This window comes from Homarus americanus, unplaced genomic scaffold, assembly GCF_018991925.1.
Source record: "Homarus americanus isolate GMGI-L3 unplaced genomic scaffold, GMGI_Hamer_2.0 scaffold23617, whole genome shotgun sequence".
In the NCBI taxonomy this organism is placed as follows: Eukaryota; Metazoa; Arthropoda; class Malacostraca; order Decapoda; family Nephropidae; genus Homarus; species Homarus americanus.
In genome coordinates, this window is record NW_024720711.1 from 5,573,855 (window position 1) to 5,592,613 (window position 18,759).

At 37.9% G+C, this 18,759-nt stretch overlaps 2 protein-coding genes across 4 annotated transcripts in view; both read right to left on the bottom strand.

Annotated features, from left to right (window-relative positions):
- Nucleotides 1-8,951, bottom strand: part of LOC121860829 — a 52,350-nt gene extending 43,399 nt beyond the window's left edge. The window contains exon 1 of the mRNA XM_042358216.1: nt 8,668-8,951. Coding sequence (XP_042214150.1) covers nt 8,668-8,832 — 165 coding nt within the window. The 5' untranslated portion in view covers nt 8,833-8,951. The remainder of the gene's footprint in view (nt 1-8,667) is intronic.
- A 4,830-nt stretch (nt 8,952-13,781) lies between these two features.
- LOC121860787 (general transcription factor 3C polypeptide 6-like) lies at nt 13,782-18,450 on the bottom strand. Of its 3 annotated transcripts, none has more exons than XM_042358163.1 (3): nt 18,294-18,450; nt 16,490-16,617; nt 13,782-15,292 (listed from the first exon to the last, which is right to left on the bottom strand). In XM_042358163.1, the coding sequence occupies exon 3, from the start codon at nt 14,786-14,788 to the stop codon at nt 14,204-14,206; it is 585 nt and encodes a 194-aa protein (XP_042214097.1). In that variant the 5' UTR covers nt 14,789-15,292; nt 16,490-16,617; nt 18,294-18,450; the 3' UTR covers nt 13,782-14,203. The 3 variants fall into 3 exon arrangements, with proteins under 3 accessions (XP_042214097.1, XP_042214098.1, XP_042214099.1); XM_042358164.1 differs by having other exon boundaries at nt 18,299-18,440; XM_042358165.1 differs by having other exon boundaries at nt 18,268-18,299.
- Nucleotides 18,451-18,759: the final 309 nt, after the last annotated feature.

Consider the following 18,759-nt stretch of genomic DNA (forward strand, 5'->3'; position numbering starts at 1 on the left):
ATATATTATTTAAGCCTTTTCGACTTACAACCTGGATTTGGGTCCCTAACCCCGTCGTAAGTCAGGGAGGAGCTGTACCGGTAAGTTTACTTTATCCTCTTTGCCAAAGATTGCTAAATTATGTTTAATTTAACTTCAGCTAAGGTTAAAATAATAATAATTTTCACTTATAACACGAAATCTACATCACCAGCCCAGTAATGCACTGGCTCCCCCAATGTGATGTCACGGCATACATACAATGCAGCAGCCACACACACACTGAGTGGCTTGAACACTGTTGCCCACTGTACTGTATAACAGTATTGTAGGTTATGATGTGCTATACTGCATACCTCGGCTAATATTTTCATAGTTTATTATAGCAGTTATTGTTAGCTAATTTTTGACATACCGTACACAAAATACAGAATAACAAAGGATTAAAACCTATTCCCATTTCATTCCACCCCTCCAACCCACAGGGGCTACACCACACCACCCAGTTCTGCCTCAGCTGCTCCCACCCTCGCTTGCTGCACTAGATTTAATAGGTAACCACTTATATACAGTGACAGTTTAATAAAGACAACATGTGCTACTTATGTCAGTGTGTAATATTGAACAGGTGCAAAGTGATATACTGTAGTACAATAAACAAAAAGTCAAACTGTTTGACATATGTATGTGTTGTCGGTCAACCATTTCTGGACAATTCACCGCTACAGAGTCCTGACACTACACCACTCGTCAACTTTAATATATCATACAGTACTATGCTCAATACTGTAGCTGCATACTTATTAATCCTTTATGGCTGGCTAACTCATCTGTCGGACAATAGCTGAACACCCCATTAGTGAGATCTTGTCGCCCTTACATTATTTTGGTCACATTGGGTGAAACTTAGGTAAATAGTGTAAACCCACCCAATAATGGACTTCTCAATAGCTACAGAATATTCCTAATAACAGTACATGGTATACCACTAGCAGACTCAGTCAGTATTATACAGTACAGTTTGGAAACATTGTCTACTATTAACCAGTTGGTACATTTGCTAGAGTCAAAGAACAGCTGACAATGTTTACCGGATGAAGCCAAACATCACTAATGTTTCCTCTAAGTGGAAAAAATAACATCTAAATTTTTATTTCTACCAAACAGGGAGGTACTACCGCCTGGGAAGATATTGGAAGCATAATTTGTTGTCTAATGGTAGACCCTGCAGGGTCTCAATTGTTTCACTTACTATTGACAAAATATATATATATATATATATATATATATATATATATATATATATATATATATATATATATATATATATATATATATATATATATATATATATATATATATATATATATATATATTATATATATATATATATTGTTTCTCACTTGATTTTTTTTCATTTTTGCATTTCTTTATGGTTCTTTATTATCATTATTATTACTACTACATTCCCCCCCCAGGCCCCGATGTGGGTGAGTGACCTGTGCCCAGGTGGGCTAATCCCCGTGTAAAAAAAAAAGTATAAATCAAGTTTCTTTTTCTTTCCACAGTGTGAACCTCCCACACCCTCATTAATATATAAATACATGTTAAATATCTCCACAATAATACATGCTAAATATCTCCACAATGATTTGTTGTTTTTTAACCTAATTTTTTTACATATAAAACAGGAGTCTTTTTATATCCTCTTTTTATATCCTCTAAATACAGAACAAATGGAAGACACGAATTTCAGCAATTATGGTACAGGAAATAAACATTTACTATTTTTCAAACAAAAGTGTGTGTTCCAAGTAGTGAGAGTGTGTGTGAATCTATTATTGTTTCTTCAACATTTTATCTTTGTTCTGGTGATAATACCAAGCAGACCACCTCAGCCTGTACGACTCTAATCACAGTGAGTGCGACAGTAATGTCTACTTCATCTTTGGTCACTCAGCATCACTGCTGTGTCTACCTTCCCGATCTTCTCTCACACTGTAATTTTTCCAACTGATCTTCTCAAATATTAAATTATCAACCTTTCTTTCAATTGGCCTTTTGGGTGTTCTAATGTTACTGCTTCACTCAGGTAAACTGCTGGACTGCACTTCATTAACATACATGTACACAACATGTCTCTCTAACACACCTGGATGCGGCCTCACCAACACCCAGAACTCAAAACTTAAAAGTACGGTATCCAGAACATCATAGCCCTACAGTAATCCCTTTTGTATCAAAACAATTTATATACAGTAATGCAGCTGTTGAAGGCTTGTTCAACATAGAGTAGCTACCATTAAAGCAATCCTCAGTCCCCACAGCACTTGACTTGAAGCAAGTAGCTACGACTATCTCCTTACACCCTCCTACAAGGCCTTTGAAATATATAGTTGAATTGGACCACCCCCACAATGACCGTACCCATGCATTACAAAACTATAACTACTGGAATACTGTTTATTGAATGTGTAAACTTGCACCATACCAAAATAGCAACATACACTATCAGAGACAATGACAGTAATTAAACATTATGAAATACTATGTAAATACTGTACCAGGAAACTCAAATCAACATGATTGTACAATACAGTATGTCAAGCCAATAACATACTCTTCCTTGCAATTATGTTTAATACCTGTACACACCCTGAATTCACAATCTTTTACATTTTGTACTCACAGTACAGTACTGCACAGTAGAACCAAATTTCTAACCAAATACATGTGCTATACATTTTAAATAATCATTATCAGTAAAAGAGGAAAGTGAGACATGAGTGAGAGAAGAGGGCGAGTGAGAGGATAGTGAGGTAGATTTAGCAAGGGAAGAGAAATATATACTAGTGAGTGAGGAGAGTGAGTGAGGGAGGGAAAGCCGGTATTGAGGAAGTGAAAGTTGGATGACTGACTACTTCACACCACCCCACATTTACACACACTCACCTGTAATGAGTAAAGGTCTTAATAATGATGCTATAATAAAGGCACTTTTACTTTGCCTATACCTCATTATCTGGGTGTTAGTTTAATATGGTAAGGTAGGTTCTAAGTTAGCATTAAGGTGTGTATATACAGTACAGTATTAAATAAGCAGCAGAGGGGGGCTACATATACATTCGTATAATTGTTTCCCAGTGCTTTAAACACTATTGTAAGGGATCTCCTCTGTGCTGAATAAAATAGTCCAACTTTAACAGATTTAAAAAGGAACAAAGTAGGATTAGGTAACACCGAGGTCAAATGCAATGAAAATCGAACGGTTTGGAGATGGTTTATCATGAATTATTACCAACAAGAGACAATGGCCACCATGCTGGGAGACAATAGTACGAGGCATTTTGAATTTTTCAAAATTTAAAGGAGTCAAAATATCCATTCAAAACGCAAGACCCGGGTGTGACGAAATTGCACGAGTAAAACATTTTTAAATTTGCAAGGCAAGATAAATATAAATCCAGATTACAGATACAAGCATCCAAGACCAGACCTCAAGACAGAGAGAAAGGTTAAGGGTGAAAATAACTTGTGCAGGGGCAATGTGGTACTTATATACATACTCTATGGGGGATGGGGGGGGGGGGGGGTCTGGAACTGTTTTTGTCAAATAGAATAAAAAATGCCCGAAGGTGAAGTGGTCCACTGGCTGGACTATCGTGGGTACAATGAGTAAAACTGACCATAAAACTATTCAAAAAGTGGATTAATTTATGATACAGAATTTAAGATGCACATAACATATACAGTACAGTACTGTATATAAACCACTGATACAGTAGTATATGAATCATGTCAATAACTGGTATAAGGTTGAATTGCGATATTAAATACGAGTATGTACTGCACTGTATTTGATTTATATAATTCTCTTGATGTTAGGTAGCTCAACAATTCAAACCTTTACAAGAGGAGTTACAGCACTACAATGTGTTTTAATAGTCAAGATGGGTATGGTATGTAAAATGTTCTGTACAATATACACTACCGGAATCTTGTCAATTCTGAATCATCCCATGCATTAAAAGAATCACGACCGCTTTGAGAAGCAGGCTGTGTAGGCCTATTTACATTGTGGCAAATCTGATTAAGCAAACAGGATAATGAATACAATGAGATAGGTTAGGAACAATTTTGCTATGAATTCCTTGCATGGTTTTGTGGCAATCTATCCTGATAAGACATAAGCTTTGGCCTTATGACCACAAGCTGAACTTTTATACAATGATAATGGAATCTAGTAAATTCTGAAATTGCCCCGTGCATTCCAATAATGTGCACCACATTAGAACTTCCTACAATGTCCCCAGCTAGACCAAAATTGGGTTCTAGAGTGTTAAGAGAATCCTGCTGTGTAGCTATTCTCATTATGGGCGCCAGTTATTGTTCATAATGTGCAGTATGGTACAATTTTAGGTTTGGGCCATGTGTGCGATGAGAACTATGATCATTCTTAGAATCCCATCATAAATAAATAAGATTTTTTTTTTAGTGATATAACTATACCCCCCCTGCCCCACTCTGCTGTTCCTGAGCTATGGTTAATGATGAAAAATAATACAAACATGCTTCCCATATTTGGGCGTGACATAAGGACAGGATAAATAAAAAAAAAAGCTGCAGTTCAAAAAAAAAATAATTGGCCAGATTCCAATATCAAAAAGAACATAAACAAAGCACTGGGGATCACCATCTTCCCCTTCATCTGCACGCACACCGGTGGTTAGTAAAGTGCACGAAATCATAACAGTGAAGCACGGGCACCATATAAACAGGTTATAAGGTGGCCAATACTCAATCACCACATTGCACCCCTTTAGCACTAACTTAAAGACATAAGAACAGAAGAATGGAGGAAAATGCAGCAGGCCTATTGGCCCATACTGGGCAGTCCCATTTACACCCAACCCCTATTGCACAGAAGATAAAAACTTTGAGACCTCTAGAAAATGAGTTCGTCTCCCTCGCCACCCACAAGAAAACAATCGTAACGGTGATAGCTATTACACCAAACATATTCCTTGTGCACTTTTTGTCATTTGCACAAGGTATGACATCTTTTATTTTCTACAGACAAATGTTTTCAGGGTATTATTTCACTCTAGGACATAACGCCCTCGAGTTATAAACTACCGAAACATTTAGACATCACTATTCTGAGCATTTTGAACCCCAAATAAGACCATAAATTACCTAAGAAAATAAGAAGTCTGCAATAGGCCAATTGGGTTCCTGTCGAGAGTCACAACCACTCTCTATCATCCTTGAATCTATCTAGCCTCCTTTTAAAACTGTCCAGCGTCCCAGCACTTACTACAAAGTTGCTAAGCTTGTTCCACTCGTCCACCACCCTATTTGTGAACGAGTTTCTTCCCATCTCCCTCCTAAACCTAAACTTATCCAACTTAATTCCGTTGCTAATGAGTCCTATCCTGCTCGGATATTATAAGAACTTTATATCCCCTTTATTGATTCCTTTCAGCCACTTAAATACTTCTATCATATCTCCCCGCACTCTTCGTCTTCCTAGGGAATGCAAATTTAATTTCTTTAATCTATCTTGATATGGAAGGTTTCTAAGTCCTGGAATCATTTTCGTCATTCTTCGCTGCACCAACTCCAGTGATCTGATATCCAATCTATAAGGGCACCAGAAATGAACAGCATAATCGAGGTGCAGCCTGACTAGCGCAAGATATAATTGCAACATGACCTCCGCACTCTGTTGAGTTACACTTCTTGGTATAAAACCTAATTACTCTGTTTGCCATATTTTGAACATTAACGCACTGTTTTCTAGGCCGAAGGTCCGGGCTTACGAGTGCCAGTAAGTCGCTTTCACAAGTCGACTTCTCTAGTTTGATGTTGTTAAGGCTGTACACATTGAGTATTTGTTCTTCCAATATTAAGTACGCTGCACTTGCTGGTGTTGAATATATACATGGCAGAAATGGATAATAGCGACAGTTGAATTTAATCAATTTTACGTAGTTTTTAGTCTTTGTGAAGTGTTATTGGCGCATCACACGTGTAATATTTACTGACGTCATCCAGTCGTGACCAATGAAGTATCGATATCATCACACGAATTTTTTTGGGCCAATCACATTTGATTTTTTTTCAAAGGAAGCAGCCTGTGTAATTTCATTGACCAGTCTCACAATGGCCGTGGTGGAGGTTGGTTGTCATTTGTGGTCCTACGAATATTTTAAGTTTATTGCCGAGTTTTACGAGAAAGACAATCATTCTATCCAATTGTTACATATCCTTGGTCCTTTCACTTAGAACTACGGTACAGTATTGTACTTTCGGACACAGCGCGCCCCAAAGTTTCTAACAACTGAAACATTTAGATTAGTTTAAGGTAGGCCTACCGGAAGTTCGGGAGCAGAGCCCCCAGCTAGGGGTTAGGTTAGGTTTTATGACTGGTTTTCGTTTTCTCCCCCACCCAAAATAAAAACGATTTCCCAGGCTCTCCCCCCCCCCCCATTATTAATAGGGGGTGGGGGCGAACAAGCAAAATCCGCCAAAAATGAAGGTAAAATTCATTTAAAACACAAAAATACACTGGAAAAACATTTTGGTCAAAAGGTAAAATTGACCGTTTTCAGGTATGTGCTGAGGGTGTGCAGTGGTCTGGTATTCCTGTAACATATCTGAGCATAATCAAAGACCTTCTGATTTTAGTATGACCCAGAGACTAATAATGACTGCATGTACCTCTCAAGGTAATAAGAACATAAGAATGGAAGAAACTGAAGCGGGCCTATTGGCCCATACCGGGCAGTCCCATTTACACCCAAACCCTATTGCTCATACTGTATATCCATCCAACCTACGTTTGAAGCTATCCAACGTATTTGAGTTGATATTTGGTAACTTGTTCCACTCGTCCACTATATTTCCAAACCAACGTTTACCTATTTCGCTCCCAAATCTAAATTTGTATAATTTTAAACCATTGTTATGCGTTCGCTATTATTCCTCAAGCAGTCTCATATGCCTAAATTGTATGCTAGTGATTGTGGAATAATTACCCAGTAGGTCTTACAGCACACTGACCAGACATCAGGTTAGGTTCTATAATGTGTTTTACCCCCACACTTTCCCTCTGCTCCCAAGTCCTGTCTACCTTCGGTGGGGTGAAGTGACAGGGTAGGAGGGGTCACCGGTCCGACTAATTACCCAAATGTACCCAAATGTACCCGCAATGAAGTCAAATAATAGTCCTACATGAATAAATCGGACTGCCAATCACTTCTCGACTAGTATTTGATGTCACAAAGTCACAAAAAATTGGTTAACTAAATTTAATCTGAGTTGTGTTAGGTTAGGTTAGGTACATGCACTCGATCTATTAACTCAAGATTAAATTACGTTTTCCAAATTTTTTTTACTGTGACACCAAATAATAGTCGAGAAGTGATTGGCAGTCCGATTTATTCATGTAGGACCATTATTTGACTTCATTGCGGGTACATTTGGGTAATTAGTCGGACCCGGAGTCACAACTCAATAATTATCTGTGCAGGCTCCCAAACTTTCCATACCACCACTGTATTCACCATAAAAAACTGCATTTAATATGTTTCTCATGACTAAATCATATGCCGGTGTTTGCGGAATATTTACCATATAAATTTGCAAACACTAAAGCCTACTTCCCATTTTCATTAATATTTATTGAGCGTAGTGGATATTTTGCCGTGACCGGCTAAGTTCCTACTAACGCTATTTTACCGGAGTGCGCTCTTATTGGCCAAGTACTTCATGTTTAATATGACGAAGTGGTCGCCTCCGCCCCCCCCCCAGAAGTTTGGTAGGTTTTCTGGGATGGTCAGGTTCTAGTAAATGTCGCCTCTTTTTTTAATTTTAAGTTTCCAAGAACAACCGAAATAGTTAGGTATGTTTACAGCTACACGACGAGCGACTCACGGCGAAATAAATGCTGCCAGTCAGGGTCAAATATAGTTCTCGCCTTGTTCGCAGGTAATGAACGATTAACCACTCAAAGCGAACTCACGGTAAAATAGTGTCAGTGGAAACTTAGCCCGTGACGGCACAATATCTGCTGCCTATATTGAACGTATTTTCTTTGCTCCATAAACCGGTTTTCATTTACCCACTTATTTTTGTAAGAAACCGGATGAAAATAATGTATTACTCAAGACAGCCAAGTCACGCCACACATGTACCCAAGCATTATAATAACTGCAGGCAACCTCATTTAGCGACCAGTCATGGTACAGGTTCAGCATAACTAATATAATTTAATCTGGTTTATGCTTCTCATTCTCAGAGTTCAGCCACGAAATAAGGACACATTTTGACGTGAGACAATTCCCAAAACGTATAAGAAATATATTTTAAAAATCATATCACGTTCCCTCATAATCAACAAGAAATATGCATAAGAAATACAGAAGTAAGTTCAATTTAACGAAGCAGAGGTACAAAAAGATATAAAAAAAAGTTTTCCCGATGTTAAATTTCATCATGTTGGGTTAAGATGGCGACCAATAACTCCCATTCACTTGCCAAGTTTTCTAATCCAATATCGACAACCTTTACTACTCTAACCCTTCACCCTAGAGCCAGACACCTTCACCTCTCCCGTGCCTCACATTACAGCAGGTGAAGGGGAGAGCACCAGGAAGGAAAAGGCAACAATATGGGGGGACGCACCTCATGGATATGTTCCTCGATGACTTTAACAATGATGGCGGCGTGGGGTCTATTTTCATCAGCCAGCATTGTTAACATGGTAATAAGTGGCTTAGAGTTGATGGTCAAATCCTTCAGGGACGACCGGTACTCTTCCGCCACTTCTGATGTGTCCGGCCCCGGCATGGTGTATTATATTTTCTTGTAACAATTCCCAAAGTGTCTCTTAACACTACTAGGCAACCATCTCTTCCACTCCGACTCACTCACACACTATCCGCGTCACGTCCGTTCACTACTGTGTCCAACGCGCAACTGATACATGACGCGGTGCGCACCTTAAATATTACTGGTCGGGCCTCACCCAACTCCACCAATCATAACTCAAGGATTACAGCGAGGGAGTTCCGCTAAACGAATGATAACTCGAGAAAGGAAGGGAGGCCATCCTGGTACACCAATGACAACTCAAGGATACAGTGATACAATCGTAGTATACAAATAGTAAAACAAATTAGTTAATATTTCAATAACTCAACAATACAATATACAGTACCAAGAAGTAGTTAACGAAATTCATTTTGTGGCTCTTTCGTATTCACAACGTTTAGGAATGACCATCTCCACCAATTACAACTCAGGAATTGTATCCAGGCAGCCCAGCTACACCAATGATAACTCGAGAATAAAGTTGGTCGACCCGGATTCAACCAATGAAATTCTGGAATTGAGGAAGAGCAAGGCAACCAAGAAATCGACCAATGAGAACTCGGGATATGAGAGGAAGGTGTCGGAGAAATCAAGTGAAAAAGATAGATTTTTGGTCTAAATTTCCTTACAATTTCTCCCTCTTGTAACACGTCTTAGAATTCTTCTATTTTTGACTGTTTTCCGGTGTATTTTTTTTCTGATTACGAGGTTTAATGAAATACTATGGACGTCGTTAAAAAAACATATTGTCTTTTTTACTATCATCACTCATCTGATAACAATATGTTGTTATAGTAAAGATAGTGGTTCAGGGTGTTTATATACAGATAAAAATTCTTATCTCTGTAATGCAGTGTTATACATTGTCATAATAGTTGTTATTGTCACGAGGTAGTAGGCAGCTACCAAACAGGGAGGTACTACCGCCTGGGAAGATATTGGAAGCATGTGTGTTGTCTAATGGTAGACCCTGCTGCCGTATGGCATCACGAAATTGTGACCAAGTCTTAGTTTGCTGACTGACTCTGCCTCATTTACACACAATTGCAGTCTCAATTGTTTCACTTACATTTGACAACACAACACACACACACACACATATATATATATATATATATATATATATATATATATATATATATATATATATATATATATATATATATATATATATATATATATATATATATATATATATATATATTATTTATTAATTTATTTATTATTATTATTATTATTATTACATTTTGCCTCCAAGCCCCGATGTGGGTCAGTGACCTGTGCCCAGGTGGGCTAATCCCTGTTAAAAAATAATAATAACTGTGGATCACATGAGATTATAGTAGGTTGTGTCGGGGTGGTTAAAATTCAAGTGGTATTGTGGTGGGGTACGGGTTTTGGTTCACACTCAGGATGGGATGGAGAAAGGAAACTCACAATGTGCTCTCTGTATACATGTTGTATTGGATGTACAATGCAACTTGGTGCTGGGAAGTGGCAGCGTGGTTACAAGCGTGATGTAGAGAGAGCTGGTTGGTGAGGGTGCTCAGAGGAGGACAGCTTGTGGGTCGCCATGCTCGCCGGCGGGAGCGAGGGCCGCCAGGCAGCGGAGGAGGAGGAGGTGTTGCTCGCTGGTTGGTGTAGGTAGAAGAAGAGAGAGGTCACCACGAGGTCAGGTCTTAAATAGCGGAGGTAGGCGTGGCTTAGTAGTTGACCTCCTTCTTGTAAGGCGGCGCTGGTTGACCCAGACCACGAGGCATACACTGGGGAATTCGCGGGGTCGGCTACTCAGCGACAAACAGCATTTGTAGGGGAGAAATCCACTATAATATACAGTGAGGGGGGGGGGGGTAATCTTCAGGTGGTATAGGGTGGGTGTTGGGTGGGAGGGGACAATCTTTTCGTGACTACTGATGTCCACCGCCACGTATCTCTTGTTCATCACCAGCTTCAGCTCACTATTAGTGTTATCAGCTAAATGATTTAGTAATATTGAAACAGTTTATTCATCCAGAAATGTACAGGGATGATATGATGATTCCCCCCCGCCCCTCCCTGTAGCTTACTGAAGAATCAACCCCAATCCTGTTCTGACTGATGAATTGCTTTCCCTCACTAGCTTTGGTGCCTTAAGTCAACTAATGAGTGTGATGTATTTTGCAATTTAGTACATAAAAATACAACATAAGCACAATAAATTTATTAAAGAGAAAATAAAACAAAAGCACTATGTATGTAGTTACAATATAGAATTGGTTAGGTTAGGTTAGGTTAGGAGCTAACCTCACCGTGACCTGACTGCATTACCTGAGTGCTGGGTCATGGTGATCAAGTGAAGAACCTAAGCTGACCTGAGTCCTTCTAATACCGTTGGCAGCCGCTGTGTGGTCTCATCAATCGACCCAAGAAGTAAATTAACTCATAATATTAACATTAGATCCCAGAACCTTACCTTTTCCACCATGTTTGCTTAATCTAGTTTTAAAACTGTTTAAAGTGTTCGTACTAATTATATTGCTTGAAATCCTGTTGTCCCATTCATCTACCACTCTTTCCCAACCCAGGATCTTCTTATCTCGTTTTAGTGCAGTTCTTTCTGCCTCACTTTCACACAATTGCAAGTTTTCAATTCATTGTTTCTCTTACTATTGACAAGACACGTATACATATTGTTTCTCACTCTTGATTTATTTTTTGTTTGTGTATTTATTTATGGTTATTATTAATATTTTTATTTTTTGGTTATAATTTTTAAATATTTTTAGTAATACAGTATTATTAAATATTATTATTACAGTATTGTTATATTTTGGTCCCCCAGGCCCTGATGTGGGTCAGTGACCTGTGCTCGGGTGAGCTAATCCCCGTAAAAAAAATATATAATATACTTGATCTTGATGTGCAACTCAAGGTTATAAATAAATACTGGATATATGTTATACAGTACAGATCAGCAACCTTGGACTTGGTCAAGAGTTTTGTGATGCCATATGGCAGCAGGGTCTACCATTAGACAACACATTATGCTTCCAGGCGGTAGTACCTCCCTGTTTGATAGCTGCCTACTACCTACTTAAGGTATGTCTGTCAGGGGTCACTTCCTCCAAGGATATCTGGACTTCATGCCCCTTTTCTGCCATTATACCCAGCCCTTACCAAATAACCCTGGCACTTGGCAAATGATTACTGTCTGTAGTGAAATGGCAGCCTGGAGGCTATTCTTTTGTGGTCACACCGTCACAAGATGAGTGAAGCTCTATGACCCTCGCTCCTCTATCTCATTTTTTTTTCTACGGGGAATAGCCCACCTGGGCACAGTTCATCGACCCACAATGGGGCCTGTGGGGCGAAAAAATAAGAGCAAAAATAAATTAAAAATAGAAGAGAAAAAGACTGTAATAATCTTCACCACAAAGATGCCAGAAAACCAGCTTTTTGTAGCAAAACAGACTGTAAGTGTGGAAACACAGAAGAAGGCAGAGCATTCCACAGTTTGGCTGTGTGAGGAAAGAAGGATGTACTGTAACAGGTTATTCTAGTGTGACCGACATACACACTGAAACGGTGGGCACCGCGGGCAAGACGAGTGTTGCGAGCCCATTGCCTTGCCGCAGGTATACAGGATGCCAAATCCACTGACCATTGCCCATGAAAGTACAGTACAGCTACATGTAAAAGAGAGAGAGAGTGAAGAAAAAGTGCAGCAAAGAGAAAGGGAAGAGATTATCAACTAAAGGAGGAGAGTTAATAAGACGAAATGCCTTTGATTCCACCCTATCTAAAAGTTGGACAGAAGAAGCACCACTCCAGATATGAGAGCAATGAATCCCTTATAAACTTGAAGCAACTGCTCAGGAGTGAAGTAGCTACAGCATCTGTACAGCATTCCCAGCTTTTGGGAGGCAGCTTTAGCAATGTTGTGGATGTGTGGCTTCCATGACATATTATAGGAAATGTTGAGGTCTAACATATCTTTATATAGTTTGGCAGAATGATTGTCCTGAAATGTGATTGGTGTATATCTTCTATTTTGGAAAGTGTATTTGCTAAATACTGTGTTTTAGTACTATTAAATTTAACCAAGTTTCTATCTCCCCATTCGGAAATGCTGCACAGATCCGCATTGATAGATGAAACTATATCAGCTCTAGAAACAGCTCTAGTTTGAGAGTTAGGGGAAAGGGAAAAATGTAAAGAAGAATGAAGAGAAGAATCATCAACGTAAGAATGGATAGAATTAGTTGTAGTGCGAAGTAAATCATTGATAAAAAGAAGGAAGAGAGTAGGTGAAAGAACAGAACTCTGTGGAACACTACTATTGGTAGAGAAAAAGCGAGCGATAGATCCCTCGACAACAACTGCCATGGATCGGTTCTCAAGGAAGCTAGAAATTAGTGAGTAAGGTTGACACATATACTAATGTTCCTGGTTCTGGATTTTCACTTAAAAATTAGGTAGCTGGCCTGAATGATGCTGGGGATCAAAGGGTCCAGAGCTTACAAAAGTCTTTAAAAAAAAAAAAGAGACAGTTTGAGAGTTATAAATTACCATAACCAAAATTGAGATTTGAGTACAGTACAATAAAGGAGGACTGACCTTTCTATTATCTAACAGAGGAAGATGTTGTAAGAACAATTAGAATTATATTGATAAGCTTGGGCACTCGGCAATCAGTTCAAAACTACCGATTCTTAATAGTCTACTGTTTGTAGTCTGAAACCATTCCCAAAAGATACACACTTATAATTCATGGGAAGAGATGAACAAACAATTTTTTTTTTACATTTTATATTTAAAGATCAAAATTCACATTGGGTCACTCTTTTCTTAAGTGAAAATAAAATAGATTTAAATGAGCATATTCCATAACATATATTTGTTACAACTTCATTGGTGCAGATCTTTGATGAATGAGAAAATGCCCAGAAAACAAAATAATTTATTGTTAGTGTATTACAGTACTACAAACAAACCAAACGGAGCACCTTTCATCAATTTCAAAATCTAAAACAGTATATCATACTGTAGAGGTTGTGGTGTTCCAACACATCTATTTTCTATTGACTTATTACTTGTTTATACCTCCTTAAGAGGCTCAGCTCTGCACCATGAATTTTACCTTAAAAAAATAATACCTGAAGAATATTCAACCATTCTAAATTCTATATGCAATTTTAGATTCCAACAAAATGAAAAAAATCTTTAATCCTAACTGCATTATTTACAATACAATATGTGGTTTGAGTACATGAATAAGAAGTTACGGTAATTTGAGTCACAAATTATGCTTATTGTACTTAAGTCTATTAAACGCAAGAAAACTGACGAGATTTAAACTTGAATTATTCTAGATTGCACCTTCATTATTCTCTGTATTCCCTGGGTCATCCACTGACGTGGAGTCACCTGCAGGGACAGCTTTGTCAACATTACAAGCACTCAGGTCTCCCAGCAGTAATGGATCACTCATACAGGCTTCTTCATTCACATGACTGTCATCAGTTAATGAGGCATCACTCACAATAATGCTGGCTCCCTCACCAAGTGACTCACCATTATCTACGTGTTCTGTTTTCAAGTTGCCAGTGTCTCCAGCTTGCTTCTCAGATATAAATACTCGCTTCATTGTGAGCTTTTTATTAGTCTTGCATACATATTTGAGCATTCTTGATGGCTTCTTGCAAAACACAGGGTCACATTTTTTCACCCTTTTATCTTCCTCTTCAAAGAACACAGCTGTCCCCATTGTGTGTTCATATTCACCAGAAAACATAAAGTTTTCTACCTGTAAAATGGGCCGCACAGAATCTAAGGCTAGTATCTTGAACTTCTCGAAAGAATCTTGTGCAAATATCTCTGAGTCAATAACCCCGTGTAACTCCACCATAACTAGAGTTTCCTCCTCTTCGTAATCACTGTCCGACTCGACCATATTGGTAAACCACCTGTTTTTTACATTCAAGAAATATAAAGATTGTCGAGGTGACTGTTTATATATGGCGTTCTTCTAGAGAAGCGTTCACAAAATGATCATCCATCATGACAACAAATACTGCAACAAAAATAAAAGTCCAAAATGCTCATTGAAGTATCTTGTCATACAAAGACCATGCTCCTCTAAAATTAGGCAAATACTACATAAACTGATATTATTATCCTACGCACTTAATGTTTTGTGTTCTCCATCACTCTACATCTCCAAGATGGACAAGTTAGGTTCCTCATTGGAGTCAGTATCCATTGCTTCTTCCTCCCTGCCAGTAGAGGATCGGATTTTCTGGGTGATGCGTTCCAGCTCCAGAGATTTAACAGAGCAATAATTGAGGTAGACAATTTTCAGACCCATAATCACCGCAAGTTTCTGGCGGAGATTGTAGCGGGCTGAGTGTTTCTTGTGTCTGATGGCTGTCTTAAACTGAACTTCCAGATCTTGTACCTGTCACATATAAAGAACAAAATACTGTTAGTGTCCTACAAAGTTTATAAATTGGCAAATTAAGATTGAAAAGAATACTGTACTGATGTTGATTTACTTTTAGAATAATAACCATTTAATAATGAAGGGAAAGAAAAAATATGAGCCAACAAATGTAGCCAAAGGGTACAGTAGAGAGCAGGGAGTCATGCTGGATGAACCTAATACAGTCCAGTACATAGAAGCTGTTAACAAGTGAGCATCTGAAAATTTACTACACACTGTATGTGCAAATAATACAGGGTGGTGAAAATCTTACCAAAATAGTCTTTTTATATGGGAAATAGTAGAAAAGCATGCATAATGTTATATTGTAATACATTATGACAAAAAACGTGTTTATTTAGCTTATTTGACATCTGGGAGGCAAATATATGATATACCCGGTATATAAGTTGTGCCATGTGAGGTGGATATGTTCATAATTATACTTACATCACACACACACACAACTCCTTGAGATATAAACATCGGGAACACAGGAAGGTAATAGGTCTTTCAAAATCATGGTGGGAAAAGACGACATACATATGTGTTGGCCACAATGCCCTATGGCCGTGTACACTGGCCACACATTAAAGGTTGTGTTGGCCCTCTAATGTATACTGTAGTGGAAGATGGGGTAAAGTGTGATACAGGAGGATGCAACAGTAAAGTAAGAGTGTAAAAAAAGGACTGTAACAGGACGAGACCTCTCACAATAATTCACGATGGCTTTCAGAATCAAACACCAGTTAACTGAAAGAGTCATAGTGGATACATTCACTATTGCAACCCCTTTACCAGAACCACGAGCAAATACAACCTTACTGTTACTCATTCACTTTTAATGCTGTCACACAAGTTCTGCTTTGATACTTCCCTTCTATAACAGGGCCATGAGATCTATATGGTTTATCCCTGTCACTGCACGCATCTATCCTCATAAACCATTGCCCTGCCATAAACAAAGCTTTTTCAGTGCACAAGGAGATAGTATTAGTGTGGGTGGCAATGTACTTTACCATTTTCACTTCCCAAACTGTTATGATAACAAATCCATTCACAACTGGATGAATCTGGTGGCCTGGGCACTAAACAGAGAAATGAATGCGGGATCCATTTCCCCGTCTAATATCCGGGAGAGAAATGAACATTTATAAATATTTATAGACTCACCTCTCTATACAAGGTACTAATGTGTCTGTTGGCTAGGCTCAGTTTAAAGCGTGTCTCTGCTTGCCGTCGCTTCAGGGACTCTAAGTCTTCCCCGGGGTCTTCCTGTGACATCATACACTTTGACGTTCCTATAAACAAACATGATTGTGTATTGTAAACAGTCATGGATCAATTCCATGAGTAATCGTAGAATGGCAGTTCATACTTGAAAAAAATTAATGCCTGTATATGATTTAGGGTATGATACCTATACTGTACTGTATTGAATATGCCACCATGCAAGTGCATACCACAGGCCTGATGGCAAGTTATGGATACAGAACACTGTACAGTATACTAATCCTTCAATACACAAGGAGAGAGCATGGCTAGCACAGCTCTTGACTGTTTTAATTTTTCCTAACGTATGCAGTATATAGTTAAGTACTGTACCTACTAACAACTGTGAGGGCTCCCAGGGATTAAATTAACACCTGTAAGAGCATTTACTGTACTGTACGTGGCAGTAAATATTGTGAAATAGAAAGTAAAACAAATAAAGCATATACGAGACTGCATATTGTACTCCCATGGCATTATTCTAGGTTAGGTGGTTGGTTAGGTTAGGTAAGTAGGTTGGTTAGGTTAGGTTGGTACGTTAGTTTGGTTAGGTTCGGTAGGTTGGGTTAGGGCATTATTTTGTTATAGGTTACTATCAACAGAAAGAATGTGAACATGGCATCCACACATACATGCACTGTATTCATAACAAAAACATAATAAAAATTAAAGAGACAAAGATGTATTTCCTCCAGCATTTTACTGACAATTAAGAGATAAGAGAGAAATATTCTCCTATAGATAATTTCCCTAAAGACACTACATTTTATGTGACTGTATCATAACATATTACCCCTTAACTACAGAGAGACCTTTATTTAATTAACTATATGGGAGAGTACAGACCATTATATCGAGATTTGTTAGATGTGAAACCTCCATATAACGAATTATAACCATTAAATTGATGCTTGTTATATGGAGGAGGAGGTTTATACTGGAGCCATGCCCTATAGGATACAAGGATACAAAATTCAGAATCTGTGGCCTTAACCCTAATCATTTCAGATTCAGTAACAAGTGTGGGATAATACAGGTATTTCGTCCACAGGTGGTATTAGCCTGTTGTGTAGATGCATAAACAAACACACAGACAGACATGTACACATATATATTACCCTATACATACACCACATACCGTACAGCTATACACGGTCGACTAATTACCCAAATGTAGCCGCAATGAAGTCAAATGATGCTCGTACAAGCGTAATTCGGGCTGTGAATCACTTCTCGATTATTATTTGGTGTCAAAGTAAAAAAAAATTGGTAAACTTAATTTAATCTGAGTTGTGTTGTGTTAGGTTATGTTAGATTAGGTTAGGTACATGCACTTGATCTATTAACTCAGATTAAATTAAGTTTACCAATTTTTTTTTACTTTAACACCAAATAATAATAGAGAAGTGATTGGCAGTCTGATTTATTCATCTAGAACCATTATTTGACTTCATTCCGGCTATATTTGGGTACATTTGGGTAATTAGTCAGACCCGCTATACAAGGTCAGTCACAAAATTCCACGAATAAAATAATAGAACCAGTTTTTGTTTTATACTGTACTGGGATATATTCTCCTTCTGTCGACCAAATTTGACAAAATAAACCAGAAATAAATACATTGGAACACACTATACAGTATTACAATATCCAGTTACTATAATGACTACAATACTCACACACACACTATAATACAACAGCTTACCTTACACTATGTGGGTAAATTATGAAGGAAGGAATTTTCTACTGTTTTCACACATTATTTTAGATAACGGATTAGTGTTGTAGGAGACCGTGGAGACACCTGGGAGGAGACCAGAGAAAGTACACCATTACAGAAAAGACATTTGAGGGTAAACTTGTATGTAACTAATAATACAAGAAATATATTACTGATGCCTTTAAACCGATATTTTTCAGCCTTTTGTGGTTGATTAATATATATATATATTTTTAATATATACTGTACTAATATGAAGAGTTGAAATTTGAAGAGAAATGAATAAAATATGAAATATATTTTAGAAACCCCAAGTCAGATTTTTTAGTATTAGTGATGGAAGGTTTATATTAAAACTAATATAAATAAATAAGACCAAACGGTTAATATATCTCATATATTAGATAAATTATAAAACTGATTTAAATTTTAATATATTCTCTGTTCTCTT